This window comes from Phocoena phocoena, chromosome 13 (genome assembly GCF_963924675.1).
Source record: "Phocoena phocoena chromosome 13, mPhoPho1.1, whole genome shotgun sequence".
In the NCBI taxonomy this organism is placed as follows: Eukaryota; Metazoa; Chordata; class Mammalia; order Artiodactyla; family Phocoenidae; genus Phocoena; species Phocoena phocoena.
The window spans coordinates 40647611-40665055 of record NC_089231.1 but is presented as its reverse complement, the minus strand read 5'-3'; the positions used below and the strand labels follow the sequence as shown (position 1 = coordinate 40665055).

Below are 17445 nucleotides of genomic sequence, written 5' to 3'. Positions count from 1 at the left end.
GAGGTCCTGTCACGGAAGCCACTGTCGAATGACCTAAAGATACTCCCCCCTTCAGCCCACATCTTTTGAATTCAGCCTGCGTTTCTGTCACTGGACGCAGCATTGGGTTTATAGAAAACAGACACAGCCCCTGCCTTAGAAGAGCTCACAGTCCCCTTGAGACAGACAGGGACACCACTAACTGGAATTTGTCAGGTTGTGATAAACGCAGTAATAGAGACGTAAATAAACTTGTGTGGGGAGCACATAAAGACAGCCTGGAGGGACAGGCAAGGACTTCACAGAGAAGATGACATTTGTGTTGGCCGTGGAAAGATGATTAGGAACGTCAGCAGTTACAGAGGTGAGACGGGGGAGTATTTTTTCAGCAGAGGAAATGGCAGGAACAAAGCAGAGAGGAAGGAACAGCCGGACTCGCTGGTGTGAGTGGCGGCAGATGAGCCTGTTGTGCGCTGCCTCCTACATCTGGGAAGGTGGGAGCCATGCCCCCTCCCCACTCCCTGCAGCCCAGCTTCTTGACGGCCCTCCCCCTCCTCCCCTCCTTTGTCCCCGCTCTCCTCCCACAGTAGCCGAGAGCATTCTTCAGTACTGTCCTGCTTGCTTCTCCTTCTAATGATTATTATAAGAATAAGGAACTCCAAAGCGTCACTCACAGCTGTGGGTGGATTTATATGCAAATATTAGACTTAATTAAGTAGGTGGCGCCCCAGTGCTTTAGTCACACGTTTGGCCTAGGTTTCGCCTGGCCTCCTCCTCACCTGTGCGTTTAAGTTCTTCTTCAGTCTTGCGTGGGGCATAAGAGAAAGATCATTTTGGTGTGTGAGTGCCTCCACGCGTGGGTGGGGAGCTCCCAGTGGTGATGTGCTACAGCTGCCTCAGAGTTACAGGTGCGTCCTGCCAGACTTTCAGAGCACCTTAATTTGAACCCCAAGCATTAGCAATCCATTGGTAACCCAGGACGTTTGTTCTTTATAGCCACGGTACCCAATAAGAGTGCTCTGGGGTCCGCAGTTCCTGCAGGTGAGATGCATGACCTCACAGGGTGCACCGTGAATGAGGGAGCTGCCCTTGGCCAGCTGGAGACAAGGGCACCACACCCACCCCCTGGCTCATCAAGTATGGAACGGAGGCCCGAGGGGGAGCCTTATCTAGTGCGTTTCTAGTCCCGCAGCTGGTTTGACAGGCCCACAGTTACTTGAATCCAAATCTTCTGACTTTCAGTCCTGAATTAAATCCATTATCCCACAGTTAACTCACCGTCCATGATGTGAGCAAATAAGATTCTCTGTAAAATGTCAAACAGATCCTCGTTTCTGACGATCTTCGCATCAGCAGCCTAACACTCACAGAAACGATTATGTAAGAAAAGTGCACTTCAGACCAGCTGAAGTCTGGGCAATATGATATGGAAGGCACCACACTGGCATTAAAAGGTTAGGATGACGAATACAACATCCCTACCCCTTAAGGGACTCAGAGGCTCAGAGCCTGGCTGAAGAGGCAGCCGTGGAGCCAGCCAGTGGGGACGCACGAGCACACGCCCATACACACACAGGGCTGCAGTGTGCAACCTGATGGGAGCGTGAATCGAGGATGTAAAGCTCAGAGGAGTGATCCGTTCTGGGGTGAAGGCAGTGAGAAAGGCGTGGGAAGGAGCGTGTGGCAGAGCAGACACCCGGAGCTCCTGGTCCACCATCCTGGTCAATTCCCATGAGCGTGACTTTCCTTCTTTGCCCCTGGACTAGAGGGAGGCTGGTGGCTCTTCCTCGCTTGTTCTATCCCAGCAAGAGGTGCTCTCCTGCTCCCAGGAGGGCACCTCTGTCCCTGAGGCACTGAGCCGAGAGGACCACCCTCACGTGTGCTGAGCGGTGGGCAAAGAGGCTTGTGGGGGACGCTGCAGGGCCGGCCCAGGGACGAGCTGGCAGAGCCTGGAGCAAAGGGGGGCTTGGGGCTCTGAGGTCAAAGGACATCGTGGTTAAGGAATTAAGGAGCGAGGTGCCCCGAAGGACAGCAGGATGTGGGCAGAGAGAGTAGGATTTGGGCCTTCACATTTCAGAGGTGGAGCAGTTTTAGGTATGACGACAGGGTGTGGTCATGGGGTGAGCTAATATTTATTAAATTAAATAACGTGCTTCTTGAAGACACCAAGCCAGTAAGGGACGGTGCTAGATTTGAGCCCAAGTCTTCAATACGATGCCATTTTCTACTCTTGTCATAGAAAAGACTATTTTTTTAAAAATTATTTTTACTTCTAGAACATACTCCAATGAGTTACCAAGAAAAGAGAATCACAGCTCACACTTATATTATGTGCCAAACACTGTTCTAGGCACTTCACCTATTTTAACTCAGAGTTCTCTGTTGAATTCAGTGACTCCATTGATTCTTTGATCAGTGACACTCATTGAAAACTCTGTTAAATGGGCACTTTTGTCCTATCTCCCACTTGCACAGATGAGAAAACCGAGGCACAGAACAGTTAAGCCACCCAGCTTGTAAATAATGGATCTGGGAGATGAACTCCAGTTCCATGCTTATAACCTTGACATTACGCTGCTTCTCAGAAGACAAGTGGCACGTGACCTTGGCTGATAGTCTGGGTCATCTGTTCTTGCACCCCCTCTGATGTCTTCTTCCTGACACACATGCATTGAGTTGTACAGTAAGCAAGGTCTGACACAGATGGATGAGGCCCTATCCCGACGTCAGTATCCTCAGGATCCAGTGGATGAGGCCAGAAGGTTCAAGACAAACAAGATTACAAGTCAAAAGCTTTTAAGGCCAAGGAAGAAGCAAAATGCAGGAGGAGGGAGAGAATCCTGGCTCAGGGATCGGGGGAAATGATGCTGCTGTATTTGAGTTGGATCTTGACGGGTGTGTCCTTGGCTAAAGGGAATACGGACCAGACAGGAAGGGAGTGTGCAAAGTGCAAGAGAACACAAGTACATCCCAGCGTACGCTCCCGACTGCATCGCAAAAGCATTGTGCATTCTGGAGGGAGCAGTCGGCCCTATTGATTAGCTACGCTCCCTCTGCTTGGGTAGTAAAGAGCTAATTATCCTTTGCGAGATTAAAAAAAAAAAAAAAGAATTGGCAGATATAGCTGACCAGGGTTTATGTTCCCTGGAGTTTTGTGTTCGTGACGTGCTTCCCCGGGTTATACACAAGTGAGTAAATAGGTCATTTGAAGCCAAGTAGAGGAACACCTCAACCATCAGAAAGTAAGCAAAGAAAGTCCTCACATACCCAAAATAGATGTCCCGAAGTCCCTGAGCACAAGCTCCCAAGCTCCCCTGTTGGAGACGCCGTCTGGCTGGGGGCAACCCAGAACCATAGTTGTTGTCCTTTCCTTACCTACCCACTCTAACGGGCTGCTTCTCTGCATCAGATGCGTAACAGATTATAACAAGGGGTCTGCTTAGCAGACATGCTACCAGGTGAGGAGGAGGACAGCAGGGCAGGAAACAGGAAGCCGTCGGACACACTGCAGGGGCCTGGGGCCCTGTGCTGTGTCACAGCAGGCTCACTTGTGGTTATCGTGACGCTCTTGAGTCCTTGCATCTGGTTTACTGTCGTACAGCGGGTGGGAAAGGATGTCGTATGTTCTGTGATGACGTCCTCCCAAAATGGTCAGAAGGAAAACGTGGTGCCTAAAGCCTGCTGGCCGCGCTCCAGAATGGGCCGTTCCTTGATGGGGCGGGAAGGTGAAGGCATCCCTGTGTGTGCCTGGGCTCCTGGGAGCGGGAAGGCACTTGCGTGGCAAAAGCCGTGGCGATGCCGTGCTGTGCAGCGATGGTGGGGCTGGGGACGCTGCAGGGCTGCCGGCAGGGAACCGCTTCAGCTGAAACCTCTCCCCCTGCCCCGCAGGAGGGCCACCCGGAGGAGCCGGAAGCAGAGGAACAAGTCCACGAACAGCAGGCCCAGCAGCAGGAAGAGTACTGAACCGTCTCGGCAGCTCTCCACACTTCCGTTCTGGTGGGAACTTTTCTTCTGGAGAATTGGAACACCTGTGGCCTCAAGCTCATCAGAAACCAGTTGTTCCCAGCCTGCTGTTCCATCACTGCGCCGGCACCCATGCCAGCCACCGCGCTCGGTTCCCATTTCCTTCGCCAAGACACACTAGCTGCGGCCGTGGGCAGCCTCCCCAAGACATCACGGGGTCACATACCTTCAACTTCACCACCTGGCTGCTTGAGATTGGTTCTGCTCTTTGCATTTCTTTCCAGAACAACTGTCCCCACCCCCACCCCACCCCCTTTTTATCCTGGTGTGAAACAATGGTAATTTGATATATGGTATTTATATTGGCATTTCTCAACCCAGTGTCACTAGATGTCACACACATTTGTGGTGCTTTGATGTTTGCAAGTCTAACCTCTGAACATAAATTTGGTCAGATAATAAATTGGAACAAAGGGAAAGAGATACTTGATATGAAAGCCATATGACAGTGACTTATTTCACAGGGAAAAACACCAAGTCAGTTTCTCCCTCTACTCACAAACAAAAGGGGGAAAAAAAGGAATCAAAACTAGGACGTCAGGGCCCAGCAGTGTTCAGACATCGGCATGTTAGACAACCACACAGTATGTTGTTAGTTTTGAAAGACATTCACTCAAGGAAAACACCATCTCGACTTGGCCCTCTAACTAACCGCTTGCCCTTTCCCTCGCCTCCCCCCACCCAGATTCTCATGCTCTTTTCTTTCTCAGGGTCCTCTTTGGTGGGGAGCCACTCTCCTCAAAAGCTGTCATCAATTGTCTGCAGTCAGAGGGGGTCTGCATGGGCACAGGTCCTCCTGCCTCCTCCTGTGGGTTTCAGCCCAAATCCTCTCATCCACACTAGGGGATTCCTACTAAAGAATGACTTCAGGGTGTGCAGCCCCGGGCGGCAGGGTCCCACATCATGCCGCACACTGGCTGGAAGGCTGGGAGTGAAGACCTTATGAATAGGAGCGTAAGCCCAAGGGAGAATCCTGGTTCTGAAGTCTGCTGTTGACACTGGAATGACAGCACAGGAGAATCTGACTCCCAATGCTTTGTGGAATAAAGAATTCCCCCTCTCCAATAAATACTATGGCCCTCCTTGTCATTGACCTTCGCTAAATCGTGGCAGTGCATAAACAGAGGAAACATTAATGAATTAAAAGCATTCCTTATTTTTTTTTAACTAATATTTGCACATTTTCTTAGTATCTTTCCAAATCTTTGCCTCTTCCCCACCCCGCCCTTTGACAGATGGTTTCCCTTCCTGGATCATTCATTTCACTTGGTTTCTGACTTTAGATTTTCTTTCACTTGTTATTTGACTTAGCAGGTGCAACAAAAACAGCAAACAAGTGTGCCCACCCCACTTTCCTCTTAATTGAAAAGCTTAAAATAAATTTCTGAATTATGTATCATAAAGCTTTGACATTTCTTTATTAACTGATGAAATACTAATTCTAAATTCTAGCATTGAAGCTTTCCACCAAAAGAAGTCTTCTCAAAATAAATCTTCTGTGGCAGAGTGGTATTGACTGAGTAACCTGTGAAAAAGATTGCTTGTATTTTTGAGGTTATTACAGGACACTGTGCAGAACTGGACAGATGTTTCATGGGGTTTGGTTTCCCTTTCTTCTCTCTCCTGCTTGCTCTGCACTACAGCGGCAGCTCGTTTCTCTCAGGCTGGAATACGGCCTGGCTCTCGGCGGTGACATCCTCCCACACCTGGTCACAGGGAGTGGTCGTGCTATACGAAGCATCGTGCTTAACAGTGTGTCGTCCCCACCCCCTCCCTCCCCCTCCCCCTCTTCCCCTCCCCCCCCCCCCCCCGCCCCGCCAAGCCTGTTGCACTCACTGAGTTTCCTTCTTTCTAAACAGCTCTTGTCAAGAGGCACAATAAATAATTCCATGCAGGTGATCCTTCAGTGGTTCCCGGGCAGTTCTTTGCTTGCCTTGGACATGTCAGTAATACCCAGTGCCAGGTGGATCAGGATCCACACTCCCATCGTGTGGGTGCACATGATTACTGGGTAACATGCATAAGCCTCACCAGTGACACTCAGCCACTCTGTTCCTCCCCAAATCCCCACCTTTCTCAGCTACAAACATACTGGCCATATATCTGGCAAAGACAGCTTTCGCCAGTCATCCTACTTCCTTCTCCTTCCCGGAGTCTTGGGGCAGACTATTCATTTATTTAGAGAGGAGCTATATACTTCTCTTTCTGTCGACATCTGACACGTCTTCCATTGCCCTGCATCGCATGGGACATCACTGATGCTTTGGGGAATCTTTGACAGCTAAGTATCCCGGTCCTCTTCGGCTGCACCCCAGCTTCTGTGCAGACCACCTCTCATTTCCCAGGACTGCTCCTTTCTCCCTGATGGCTTTACCCCATCATTCTCTCACCTCGGCAGCCAGCGCGTGCTTTCCTCTGTGGACCCCCTCACGTGTCGTCATGCTGGGCCGAGAAGCATTCCCTGGTGTGTGCTCTGCTCCTCCCTCTCAGAAGCCAGACTTCGGTCTTGGAGTCCCCTTCACACCCGCCGCAGCTGGTTATAGTACTTCCACTGCTCATATCAGGTAGGAAGTGATTGAAGCAGGGGGTAAAGAGAAAAGAGCAGAAAAGCAGAAAAAGAAAAGACAAAGACACACCCTGTTGACCCGAGAGAAGTAAACTCCAGAAGGGAACCAGGAACTCCTCCCTTCCCTGGTGAGTATTTCCATTATTCCGTTAAGGTTTCATATGCATTCAAATTACTTTTACTAAATAGTACACCATAAAGCTTTTGTTATATATTAAATGTAAACTGAAAGGAATGTAAACATATGTATTGTTAATTATAAATATAGATAAGTAATGACAATAGATGAAAAAGTCTTATTCAGATGTATCATTCATTTTACATTACCCACCTACTGTCGCATGGTAGAATAGGTTTTTGTCTCTGAATATGTGAATAACTTGACTTGCATTTATCTTTTTACATATTTAATAAAAAAAAAAGGTATATGTTAAAATCGGCCTGGATCTATAGAGTCTTAAATTTTTATGCTAAAGGTTTCCTTTTGAGTGAGCACAGTTATACGAATTGGCTATTTATGTAAATTCACACAGAGCCCACATTTTATTATGATTTACATGGTGGGGGGCCTTGTTTTTATTGACGGCAAATGTTTTAACAGGAATTACAGGTTAGTATTTGATATCCAATGTAGCAGCTGTACTACCTTTCTAAAACTCTGCCAAAAATATTTTCTTACCGCAAAGAAAGATACACCATTCATTCCCTTAGGAAACATTCCACTTGCAAAGCAAACAAAGGCCTCGCTCCTGCAGGTTCACCTGCTCCATCTGGACAACACAAAGGCTGGGCAAAAGCAGGCAGGTGTTTCGATGTAAAGCTTTGTGGCAAAACGACCTGTGATTGGCAAAAGCTCTTTGATTAAGTGTATTCTCCTCCCTCCCCGCCTACAAGTTTGCTGACTTTAGCAGTGATGATTTATAGACATAAATGGAATACCAATCTTACAGGAATAACTAAAAAAATGTATTTGAACTGGCCCACTGCCCTCCTGGAGACCCTGTAGAACAGGTGACGACAGTCTGTTGAAGACTTTGCCCAGGAGCCTCCAGGTTACTGAGGTTCAGCGGACACCCTTTTACCCTGAAGGATGCCAGCCTTACTGAACCTGCTTTCAAGCACCACCTAGAGCCCAGTTTTGTTTCTATACTGTCCTCTGGCAACTGTTTTCCATTCATTTGCCTTTAGGCCCTTTCCTTTTAAAAGCAGAGAAGCAGGAAAATGAAGCTACCACCACTGCTCCCCACCTACACATTACTCCACAGGGTCCTTACGTGATGGAAGTCTGAGCCGTTACCTGGGTTGGGAAAGCTCATACTCAAAGCACACGTGTTTCCATTTAATTCACCAACCCTAGGGTTTTCAACACTAGATCTTAGACATTTGTGCACAAATACCCAAGAATACGTGTGATTCATTTTACTTAAAAGGCACACTGGTGGACTCTAAACACATCACAAACAGTTCAAAAGTGGTGAGATAACATGTTTGCTCCATTTTATTAAATCTGAGATCGTCGATAAAAATTTGAGGCGTTCCTACTGGTATTATGGGTAGGCCCATGAGTCCAGAGGGAAGGGAAAAAAGTTAATATACTTACGCTAAGTTCGAGTTACAAGATGCCAGTTCTCTAAAATTAAACACAAACTTCATTTCTCTGACCTTTCTTACGCTTCCTCTTAACGGCTAGAACACAGCCACCGTGACCCTTTAGGCTGCTATTATGAGTAAATATTCATGACCCAACTTCTCAGCACTAACAGAGGCGCCAAACAGCACCAAGTGTGAGAACAGAGCGTCTCCCTGGATGTCTAACAGCTCCTGTTTTGCTGAACTGGGAACTCATGAGACACTCTCCATTCACTGGAAGAGCTCGGGCTTTACTGCCTAACAGAAGGCAAAGCGTAAAATCCATTGAAGCCTTGACCCTCAGATGGCACAAGGACCTCAGGTCACAAGACTGTCCAAGGGCAGACCCTTCCCCCAGGCTGTGACCTGGACCCCATAGTGTATCAGTAGGGCTTACACAGAAGGTGCATTTGCTAAGGTCTTGCCTCCTCCTGTTGGGTTTAGGATTGGAACAAAAAAAAATGCAACGCCCAGCTGGAGCTTATTTGGTGAATGCCTTTTTCTCTCTTTCCACTGACCTAAAATGTTGAACCTTTTGCCAAGTTTTAATTTCTTAAACAGGTTTCCTTTTATATTTTGTAACTATTTTATCAAGACAGGGTGTAAACTGTTTTTAAAGAGCAAGAGCACATTAATGTACCTTTGAATTTATGCTATTCATAACAAACTAGCCCAGTACCTAAATGCATTCTTTTTCAGGAAATAAAGTACACACTTCTTTCTGTGTAGCAAGAGCCCCTCATATTTTACACTATGGTATTCCTTTCAGTCTTGAAGGTTACCTGTATATTATTAAAAAAAAAATTTTTTTAAGATACATTTATCTTATTCACTAAAATGTATTGGTCAAATCTGACCATTTAAATGAGGCTTTAGAAATTACAGAAGTAATGAAAATTTCCCATAAATGATTTCAGAATTTTAGTCTAATTCAAGTTCACAGCTTACTACTAGGACACTCTCTTCCAATCTGATGCATTTATGATGCAGGTGAAATGTAGCCTCCTACCAATGGAACAGTTTTTTACCAGCATGAAAGTTATGTCAGAGAAAGAAAATGTCTCATAAGCTAAGCCGTCTCAAAGACAGGTTCAGGGACCTTCCTGTCCTGTAGACATAGACACTGTCCAGTCACCTGAGCGTAAAACAAAAAACCATGAGGCAGAGAGAGCTTCAAGATGGCGAGGGAGTAAGACATGGAGATCAACTTCCTCCCCACAAATACATCAAAAATATATCTACATATGGAACAACTCCTACAGAACACCTACTGAAAGCTGTCAGAAGACCTCAGACTTCCCAAAAAGCAAGAAACTCCCCAAGTACCTGGGTAGGGCAAAAGAAAAAAGAATAAACAGAGACAAAAGAATAGGGAAGGGGCCTGCACCTCTGGGAGGGAGCTGTGAAGGAGGAAAAGCTTCCACACCCTAGGAAGCCCCTTCACTGGCGGAGACGGCAGGTGGGCGGGAGGGCGGGTAAGCTTCGGAGCCGCGGAGGAGAGCGCAGCAACAGGGGTGTGGAAGGCAAAGCGGAGAGATTCCTGCACAGAGGATCGGTGCCGACCAGCACTCACCAGCCTGAGAGGCTTGTCTGCTCACCTGCCGGCCAGGACAGGTGGGGGCTGGGAGCTGAGGCTCCGGCTTCAGTGGGCGGATCCCAGGGAGAGGACTGGAGTTGGCTGCGTGAACACAGCCTGGAGGGAGTTAGTGCGCCACAGCTAGCCGGGAGGGAGTCTGGGAAAAAGTCTGGAGCTGCAGAAGAGGCAAGAGACTTTTTGTTCCCTCTTTGTTTCCTGGTGCGCGACGAGAAGGGAGTAAGAGCGCTGCTTAAAGGAGCTCCAGAGACGGGCGCAAGCCGCGGCTATCAGCGCGGTCCCCAGTGACGGGCATGAGATGCTAAGGCTGCTGCTGCCGCCACCAAGAAGCCTGTGTGCGAGCACAGGTCACTATCCACACCTCCCCTCCTGGGAGCCTGTACAGCCCGCCACTGCCAGGGTCCCGTGTTCCAGGGACAACTTCCCCAGGAGAACGCACGGCGTGCCTAAGGCCATTGCAACGTCACGCCAGCCTCTGCTACTGCCGGCTCGCCCAGCACTCCGTACCCCTCCCTCCCCACCACCACAGCCTGAGTGAGCCAGAGCCCCCTAATCAGCTGCTACTTTAACCCCGCCCTGTCTGGTGGGTAACAGATGCCCTAAGGCGACCTACACGCAGAGGCGGGGCCAAATCCAAAGCTGAACCCCAGGAGCTGTGTGAACAAAGAAGAGAAAGGGAATTTCTCCCAGCAGCCTCAGGAGCAGTGGATTAAATCTCCACAATCAACTTGATGTACCCTGCATCTCTGGAATACCTGAATAGACAATGAATCATCCCAAAATTGAGGCAGTGGGCTTTGGGATCAACTGTAGACTTGGGGTTTGCTTTCTGCACCTAATTTGTTTCTGGTTTTATGTTTATCTTAGTTTAGTATTTAGAGCTTATTATCATTAGTAGATTTATTGATTTGGTGGCTCTCTTCCTTTTATATATTTTTTTTTTTTTTCCTTTTGAGGGTCTGTATGTGTATGCTTCTTTGTGTGGTTTTTGTCTATATAGCTTTGCTTTTACCATTAATCCTAGGGTTCTGTCTGTTTTTTTTTTTAGTATAGTTTTTAGCGCTTGTTAACATTGGTGGATTTGTCTTTTGGCTTGGTTGCTCTCCCTCTTTTTTTACTACCTTTTTATTTTTAATAATATATTTTTTAATAACTTTATTTTCTTTTATTTTTTCTTTCTTTCTTTCCTTTTTTTTCTCCCTTTTCTACTGAGCCGGGTGGCTGACAGTCTTGGTGCTCCAGGCGGGTGTCAGGCCTGAGCCTCTGAGGTGGGAGAGCCAAGTTTAGGATATTGGTCCACCAGAGTCCTCCCGGCCCCACGTAATATCAAACAGCGAAAGCTCTCTCAGAGATCTCCATCTGAACACTAAGACCCAGCTCCACTCAACGACCAACAAACTACAGTGCTAGACACCCTATGCCAAATAAATAGCAACACAGGAACACAACCCCACCCATTAGCAGAGAGGCTGCATCTCTGCTAATCATAAAATCATAATAAGTTTACAGACACCCCAACACACCACCAGATGCAGTCCTGCCCACCAGAAAGACAAGATCCAGCCTCATCCACAAGAACACAGGCACAAGTCCCCTCCGCCAAGAAGCCTACACAACCCACTAAACCAACCTTACCCACTGGGGGCAGACACCAAAAACAATGGGAACTACGAACCTGCAGCCTGCAGAAAGGAGACTGCAAACACGGTAAGTTAATCAAAATGAGAAGACAGAGAAATACACAGCAGATGAAAGACCAAGGTAAAAACCCACAAGAGGGCTTCCCTGGTGGCGCAGTGGTTGAGAGTCCGCCTGCTGATGCAGGGGATACGGGTTTGTGCTTGGTCCGGGAAGATCCCACATGCCACGGAGCGGCTGGGCCCGTGAGCCATGGCTGCTGAGCCTGCGCGTCCGGAGCCTGTGCTCCGCAACAGGAGAGGCCCACGCACCGCAAAAAAAAAAAAAAAAAAACCACAAGAACAAATGAAGAGGAAATAGGCAGTATACCTGAAACAGAATTCAGAGTAATGATAGTGAAGATGATCCAAAACCTTGGAAATAGAATGGAGAAACTACAAGAAACATTTAACAAGGACATAGAACTACAGAGCAAACAAACAATGATGAACAACACAATAAATGAAACTTAAAATTCTCTAGAAGGAAACAGTAGCAGAATAACTGAGGCAGAAGAACAAATAAGTGACCTGGAAGGTAAAATAGTGGAAATAACTACTGCAGAGCAGAACAAAGAAAAAAGAATGAAAAGAATTGAGGACAGTCTCAGAGCCCTCTGGGAAAACATTAAACACACCAACATTCAAATTATAGGGGTCCCAGAAGAAGAAGAGAAAAAGAAAGGGACTGAGAAAATATTTGAAGAGATTATAGTTGAAAACTTCCCTAATATGGGAAAGGAAATAGTTAATCAAGTCCAGGAAGCACAGAGTGTCCCATACAGGATAAATCCAAGGAGAAACACAGCAAAACACATAATAATCAAATTATCAAAAATTAAATACAAAGAAAGAATATTAAAACCAGCAAGGGAAAAGCAACAAATAACATACAAGGGAATCCCCATAAGGTTAAGAGTTGATCTTTCAGCAGAAACTCTGCAAGCCAGAAGGGAATGGCAGGACATGTTCAAAGTGACGAAAGAGAAAAACCTACAACTAAGATTAATCTACCCAGCAAGGATCTCATTCACATTTTTTTTTTTTTTGCAGTACGCGGGCCTCTCACTGTTGTGGCCTCTCCCGTTGCAGAGCACAGGCTCCAGACGTGCAGGCTCAGCAGCCGTGGCTCACGGTCCCAGCCACTCCGTGGCATATGGGATCCTCCTGGACCAGGGCACGAACCCATGTCCCCTGCATCAGCAGGTGGACTCTCAACCACTGAGCCACTAGGGAAGCCCCTCATTCACGTTTGACAGAGAAATTAAAACCTTTACAGACAAGCAAAAGCTAAGAGAATTCAGCACCACCAAACCAGCTTTACAAAAAATGCTAAAGGAACTTCTCTAGGCAGGAAACACAGAGAAGGAAAAGACCTACAATAACAAACCCAAAACAATTAAGAAAATGGTAATAGGAACATACATATCAATAACTACCTTAAATGTAAATGGATTAAATGCTCCAACCAAAAGACACAGACTGGGGCTTCCCTGACCACAACTCTATGAGACTAGATATCAATTACAGGAAAACATCTGTGAAAACACGAACACATGAAGGCTAAACAATACACTACTAAATAACCGACAGATCACTGAAGAAATCAAAGAGGAAATCAAAAAAATATCTAAAAACAAATGACAATGAAAACACAATGACCCAAAACCTATGGGATGCAGCAAAAGCAGTTCTAAGAGGGAAGTTTACAGCAATACAATCCTACCTCAACAAACAAGAAACATCTGAAATAAACAACCTAACCTTACAACTAAAGTAATTAGAGAAAGAAGAACAAAAAAACCCCAAAGTTAGAAGAAAGAAAGAAATTATAAAGATCAGATCAGGAATATATAAAAAATAAATGAAGAAAACAATAGCTAACATCAATAAAACTAACAGCTGGTTCTTTGAGAAGATAAACAAAATTGATAAACCACTAGCCAGACTCATCAAGAAAAAAAGGGAGAAGACTCAAATCAACAGAATTAGAAATTAAAAAGGAGAAGAACTGACACTGCAGAAATACAAAGGATCATGAGAGATTACTACAAGTAACAATATGCCAATAAAATGGACAACCTGGAAGAAATGGACACATTCTTAGCAAAGCACAACCTTCTGAGACTGAACCAGGAAGAAATAGAAAATATAAACAGACCAATCACAAGCACTGAAATTGAAACTGTGATTTAAAATCTTCCAACAAACAAAAGCCCAGGACCAGATGGCTTCACAGGCAAATTCTATCAAACATTTAGAGAAGAGCTAACACCTATCCTTCTCAAATTCTTCCAAAATATAGCAGAGGGAGGGACACTCCCAAACTCATTCTATGAGGCCTCCATCACCCTGATACCAAAACCAGACAAAGATGTCACGAAAAAAGAAAACTACAGGCCAATATCTCTGATGAACATAGATGCAAAACTCCTCAACAAAATACTAGCAAACAGAATCCAACGGCACATTAAAAGGATCGTACACCATGATCAAGTGGGGTTTATCCCAGGAATGCAAGGATTCTTCAATATATGTAAATCAATCCATGTGAAAAACCATATTAACAAATTGAAGGAGAAAAACCATATGATCATCTCAATAGATGCAGAAAAAGCTTTTGACAAAATTCAACACCCATTTATGATAACAACTCTCCAGAAAGTAGGCATAGAGGGAACTTACCGCAACAAAATAAAGGCCATATAAGGCATACCCACAGCCAACATCGTTCTCAATGGTGAAAAACTGAAACCATTTCCACTAAGATCAGGAACAAGAGAAGGTTGCCAACTGTCACCACTATTAATCAACATACTTTTGGAAGCTTTAGCCACAGCAGTCAGAGAAGAAAAAGAAATAAAAGGAATCCAAATTGGAAAAGAAGTAAAACTGTCACTGTTTGCAGATGACATGATACTATACATAAAGAATCCTAAAGATGCTACCAGAAAACTACTAGAGTTAATCAATGAATTTGGTAAAGTAGCAGGATATAAAATTAATGCACAGAAATCTCTTGCATCCTATACACTAATGATGAAAAATCTGAAAGAGAAATTAAGGAAACACTCCCATTTACCATTGCAACCAAAATAATAAAATACCTAGGAATAAACCTACCTAAGGAGACAAAAGACCTGTATGCAGAAAACTATAAGACAATGATGAAAGAAATTAAAGATGATACAAACACATGGAGAGATATACCATGTTCTTGAAGGAATCAACATTATGAAAATGACTGTACTACCCAAAGCAATCTACAGATTCAATGCAATCCCTATCAAACTACCAATGGCATTTTTCACACAACTAGAAAAAAAAATTTCACAATTTGCATGGAAACACAAAAGACCCCGAATAGCCAAAGCAATCTTGAGAAAGAAAACCAGAGCTGGAGGAATCAGGCTCCCTGACTTCAGACTATACTACAAAGCTACAGTCATCAAGACTGTGTGGTACTGGCACAAAAAAAAAATATAGATCAATGGAACAGGATAGAAAGCCCAGAGATAAACCCATGCACACATGGTCACCTTATTTTTGATAAAGGAGGCAAGAATATAAAATGGAGAAAAGACAGCCTCTTCAACAAGTGGTGCTAGGAAAACTGGACAGCTACATGTAAAAGAATGAAATTAGCACACTCCCTAACACATACCTAAAAATAAACTCAAAATGGATTAAAGACTTAAATGTAAGGCCAGACACTATAAAACTCTTAGAGGATAACATAGGCAGAACACTCTATGACATAAATCACAGCAAGATCCTTTTTGACCCACCTCCTAGAGTAATGGATATAAAAACAAAAATAAACAAATGGGACCTAATGAAACTTCAAAGCTTTTGCACAGCAAAGGAAACCATAAACAAGATGAAAAGACAACCCTCAGTATGGGAGAGAGTATTTGCAAATGAAGTAACTGACAAAGGATTTAATCTCCAAAATTTACAAGCAGCTCATGCAGCTCAATACCAAAAAACAAACAACCCAATCCAAAAATGGGCAGAAGACCTAAATAGACATTTCTCCAAAGAAGATATACAGATTGCCAACAAACACATGAAAGGATTCTTAGTATCACTAATCATTAGAGAAATGCAAATCAAAACTACAATGAGGTATCACCTCACACTGGTCAGAATGGCCATCATCAAAAAATCTACAAACAATAAATGCTGGAGAGGGTGTGGAGAAGAGGGAACCCTCTTGTACTGTTGGTAGGAATGTAAACTGATACAGCCACTATGGAGAGCAGTATGGAGGTCCCTTAAGAAACTAAAAATAGAACTACCATATGACCCAAGAATCCCACTGCTGGACATATACCCTGAGAAAACCATAATTCAAAAAGATACATGTACCCTAATGTTCATTGCAGCACTATTTACAATAGCCAGGACATGGACCCACCCTAAATATCCATCGACAGATGAATGGATAAAGATGTGGCACATATATACAATGGAATATTACTCAGCCATAAAAAGAAACGAAATTGAGCTATTTGTAATGAGGTGGATGGACCTAGAATCTGTCATACAGAGTGAAGTAAGTCAGAAAGAGAAAAATACCATATGCTAACACATATATATGGAATCTAAAAAAAAAGGTCCTCATAAACCTAGGGGCAGGGCAGGAATAAAGACACAGATGTAGAGAATGGACGTGAGGACACAGGGAGGGGGAAGGGTAAGCTGGGACGAAGTGAGAGAGTGGCATGGACATATATAGACTACCAAACGTAAAATAGATAGCTAGTGGGAAGCAGCCGCATAGCACACGGAGATCAGCTTGGTGCTTTGTGTCCACCTAGTGGGGTGGGATAGGGAGGGTCAGAGGGAGACGGAAGAGGGAGGGATATGGGGATATAGATATATGTATAGCTGATTCACTTTGTTACACAGCAGAAACTAACACAATTGTAAAGCAATTATACTCCAATAAAGATGTTAAAATAAAATAAAGAAAATATAAGCAGAACACTTATCACATGTGCCACATAGTAAGTGCTGAATAAATGTAATCTGCATACGTTAAAAAATAAAATTAAAAAAAAACCATGAAGGCCTTTGGCCATTTGGCCCATTAACATTGCTCCTTGGGAGAAACCATGCCCTGGAATCCAGAACAGGAAGTGACTGCTGCTTCACAGAAAGGGTGTGTATTCCTGGGCACATTTTTTAAATGGAAAGGTGTATATGTTCAAAGGCTCACTCAACTGTCTCCTCAAGAGAAATAGAGGGAGAAAAAAATTACCTAACACAGCTCTCTTTATATGTAAAACACATATCCAAGAAAGCTGCTAATTCTTCCTCAGATATACCCATAAGAAATTTTTAAGCTAAAAAGAAGGCAGGGGTAAGGGAAGAGTGTTTTTATTTTCTCCTCCAATTTAATTGTTTTCAAAAGCTGAGCACCAACCATGAGCAAAACGCAGCAGTCACGAGTGACTTTTTACTACTAAAATATCATATCACTGTCCCTCAAATACTCTAAAGAGGCACTCTGAATCCATACCTGCTTCAGTCCATAAAAAGTAAACTGAAGCAGTTCACATATTTTTTAAAGCAGTATATTACACGTAAGTGAGGACATCAGAGAGAAGGAGGGAACAATGAAGCCAGCAGTATGTCAGTGGCCTCACACATGCCCTAAAGGTCTTCTAGACTTTACTAGGACCAAGGGGGAAAAATTATCTCTGACCTTCCTACTTGCCAGCACAGAGAGGAAGTAATCATCACTCCAAAGTGTCCATAAGCTGAAAACAAATCAGTTGCTTAGGAGTACATATACTTAGGCCTAAGAGACATTTCTCCATGGCTCCTCCTCCTAAGAAATTAACGATGCAGGGAACATGACTTTCACAGTATCTCACAGCAAATACAGTAACGGTCTAACTGGCCTGTCCCTATTAATCATCAGGACCATCCCTGATGACATAATGCCAAGACTCAGTTCAATAAAGACT

General features: G+C 44.6%; 1 protein-coding gene across 2 annotated transcripts in view; it reads left to right on the top strand.

Annotated features, from left to right (window-relative positions):
* MAPRE2 (microtubule associated protein RP/EB family member 2) overlaps positions 1-4432 on the top strand; it is a 100379-nt gene extending 95947 nt beyond the window's left edge. Inside the window, exon 7 of one of the 2 annotated variants that reach the window (XM_065889668.1) lies at positions 3868-4432. In XM_065889668.1, the coding sequence (XP_065745740.1) occupies positions 3868-3942 (75 nt within the window). In that variant the 3' untranslated portion in view covers positions 3943-4432. The remainder of the gene's footprint in view (positions 1-3867) is intronic. The other variant, XM_065889669.1, reaches the window with a different exon arrangement.
* The last annotated feature ends 13013 nt before the right edge of the window (positions 4433-17445 follow it).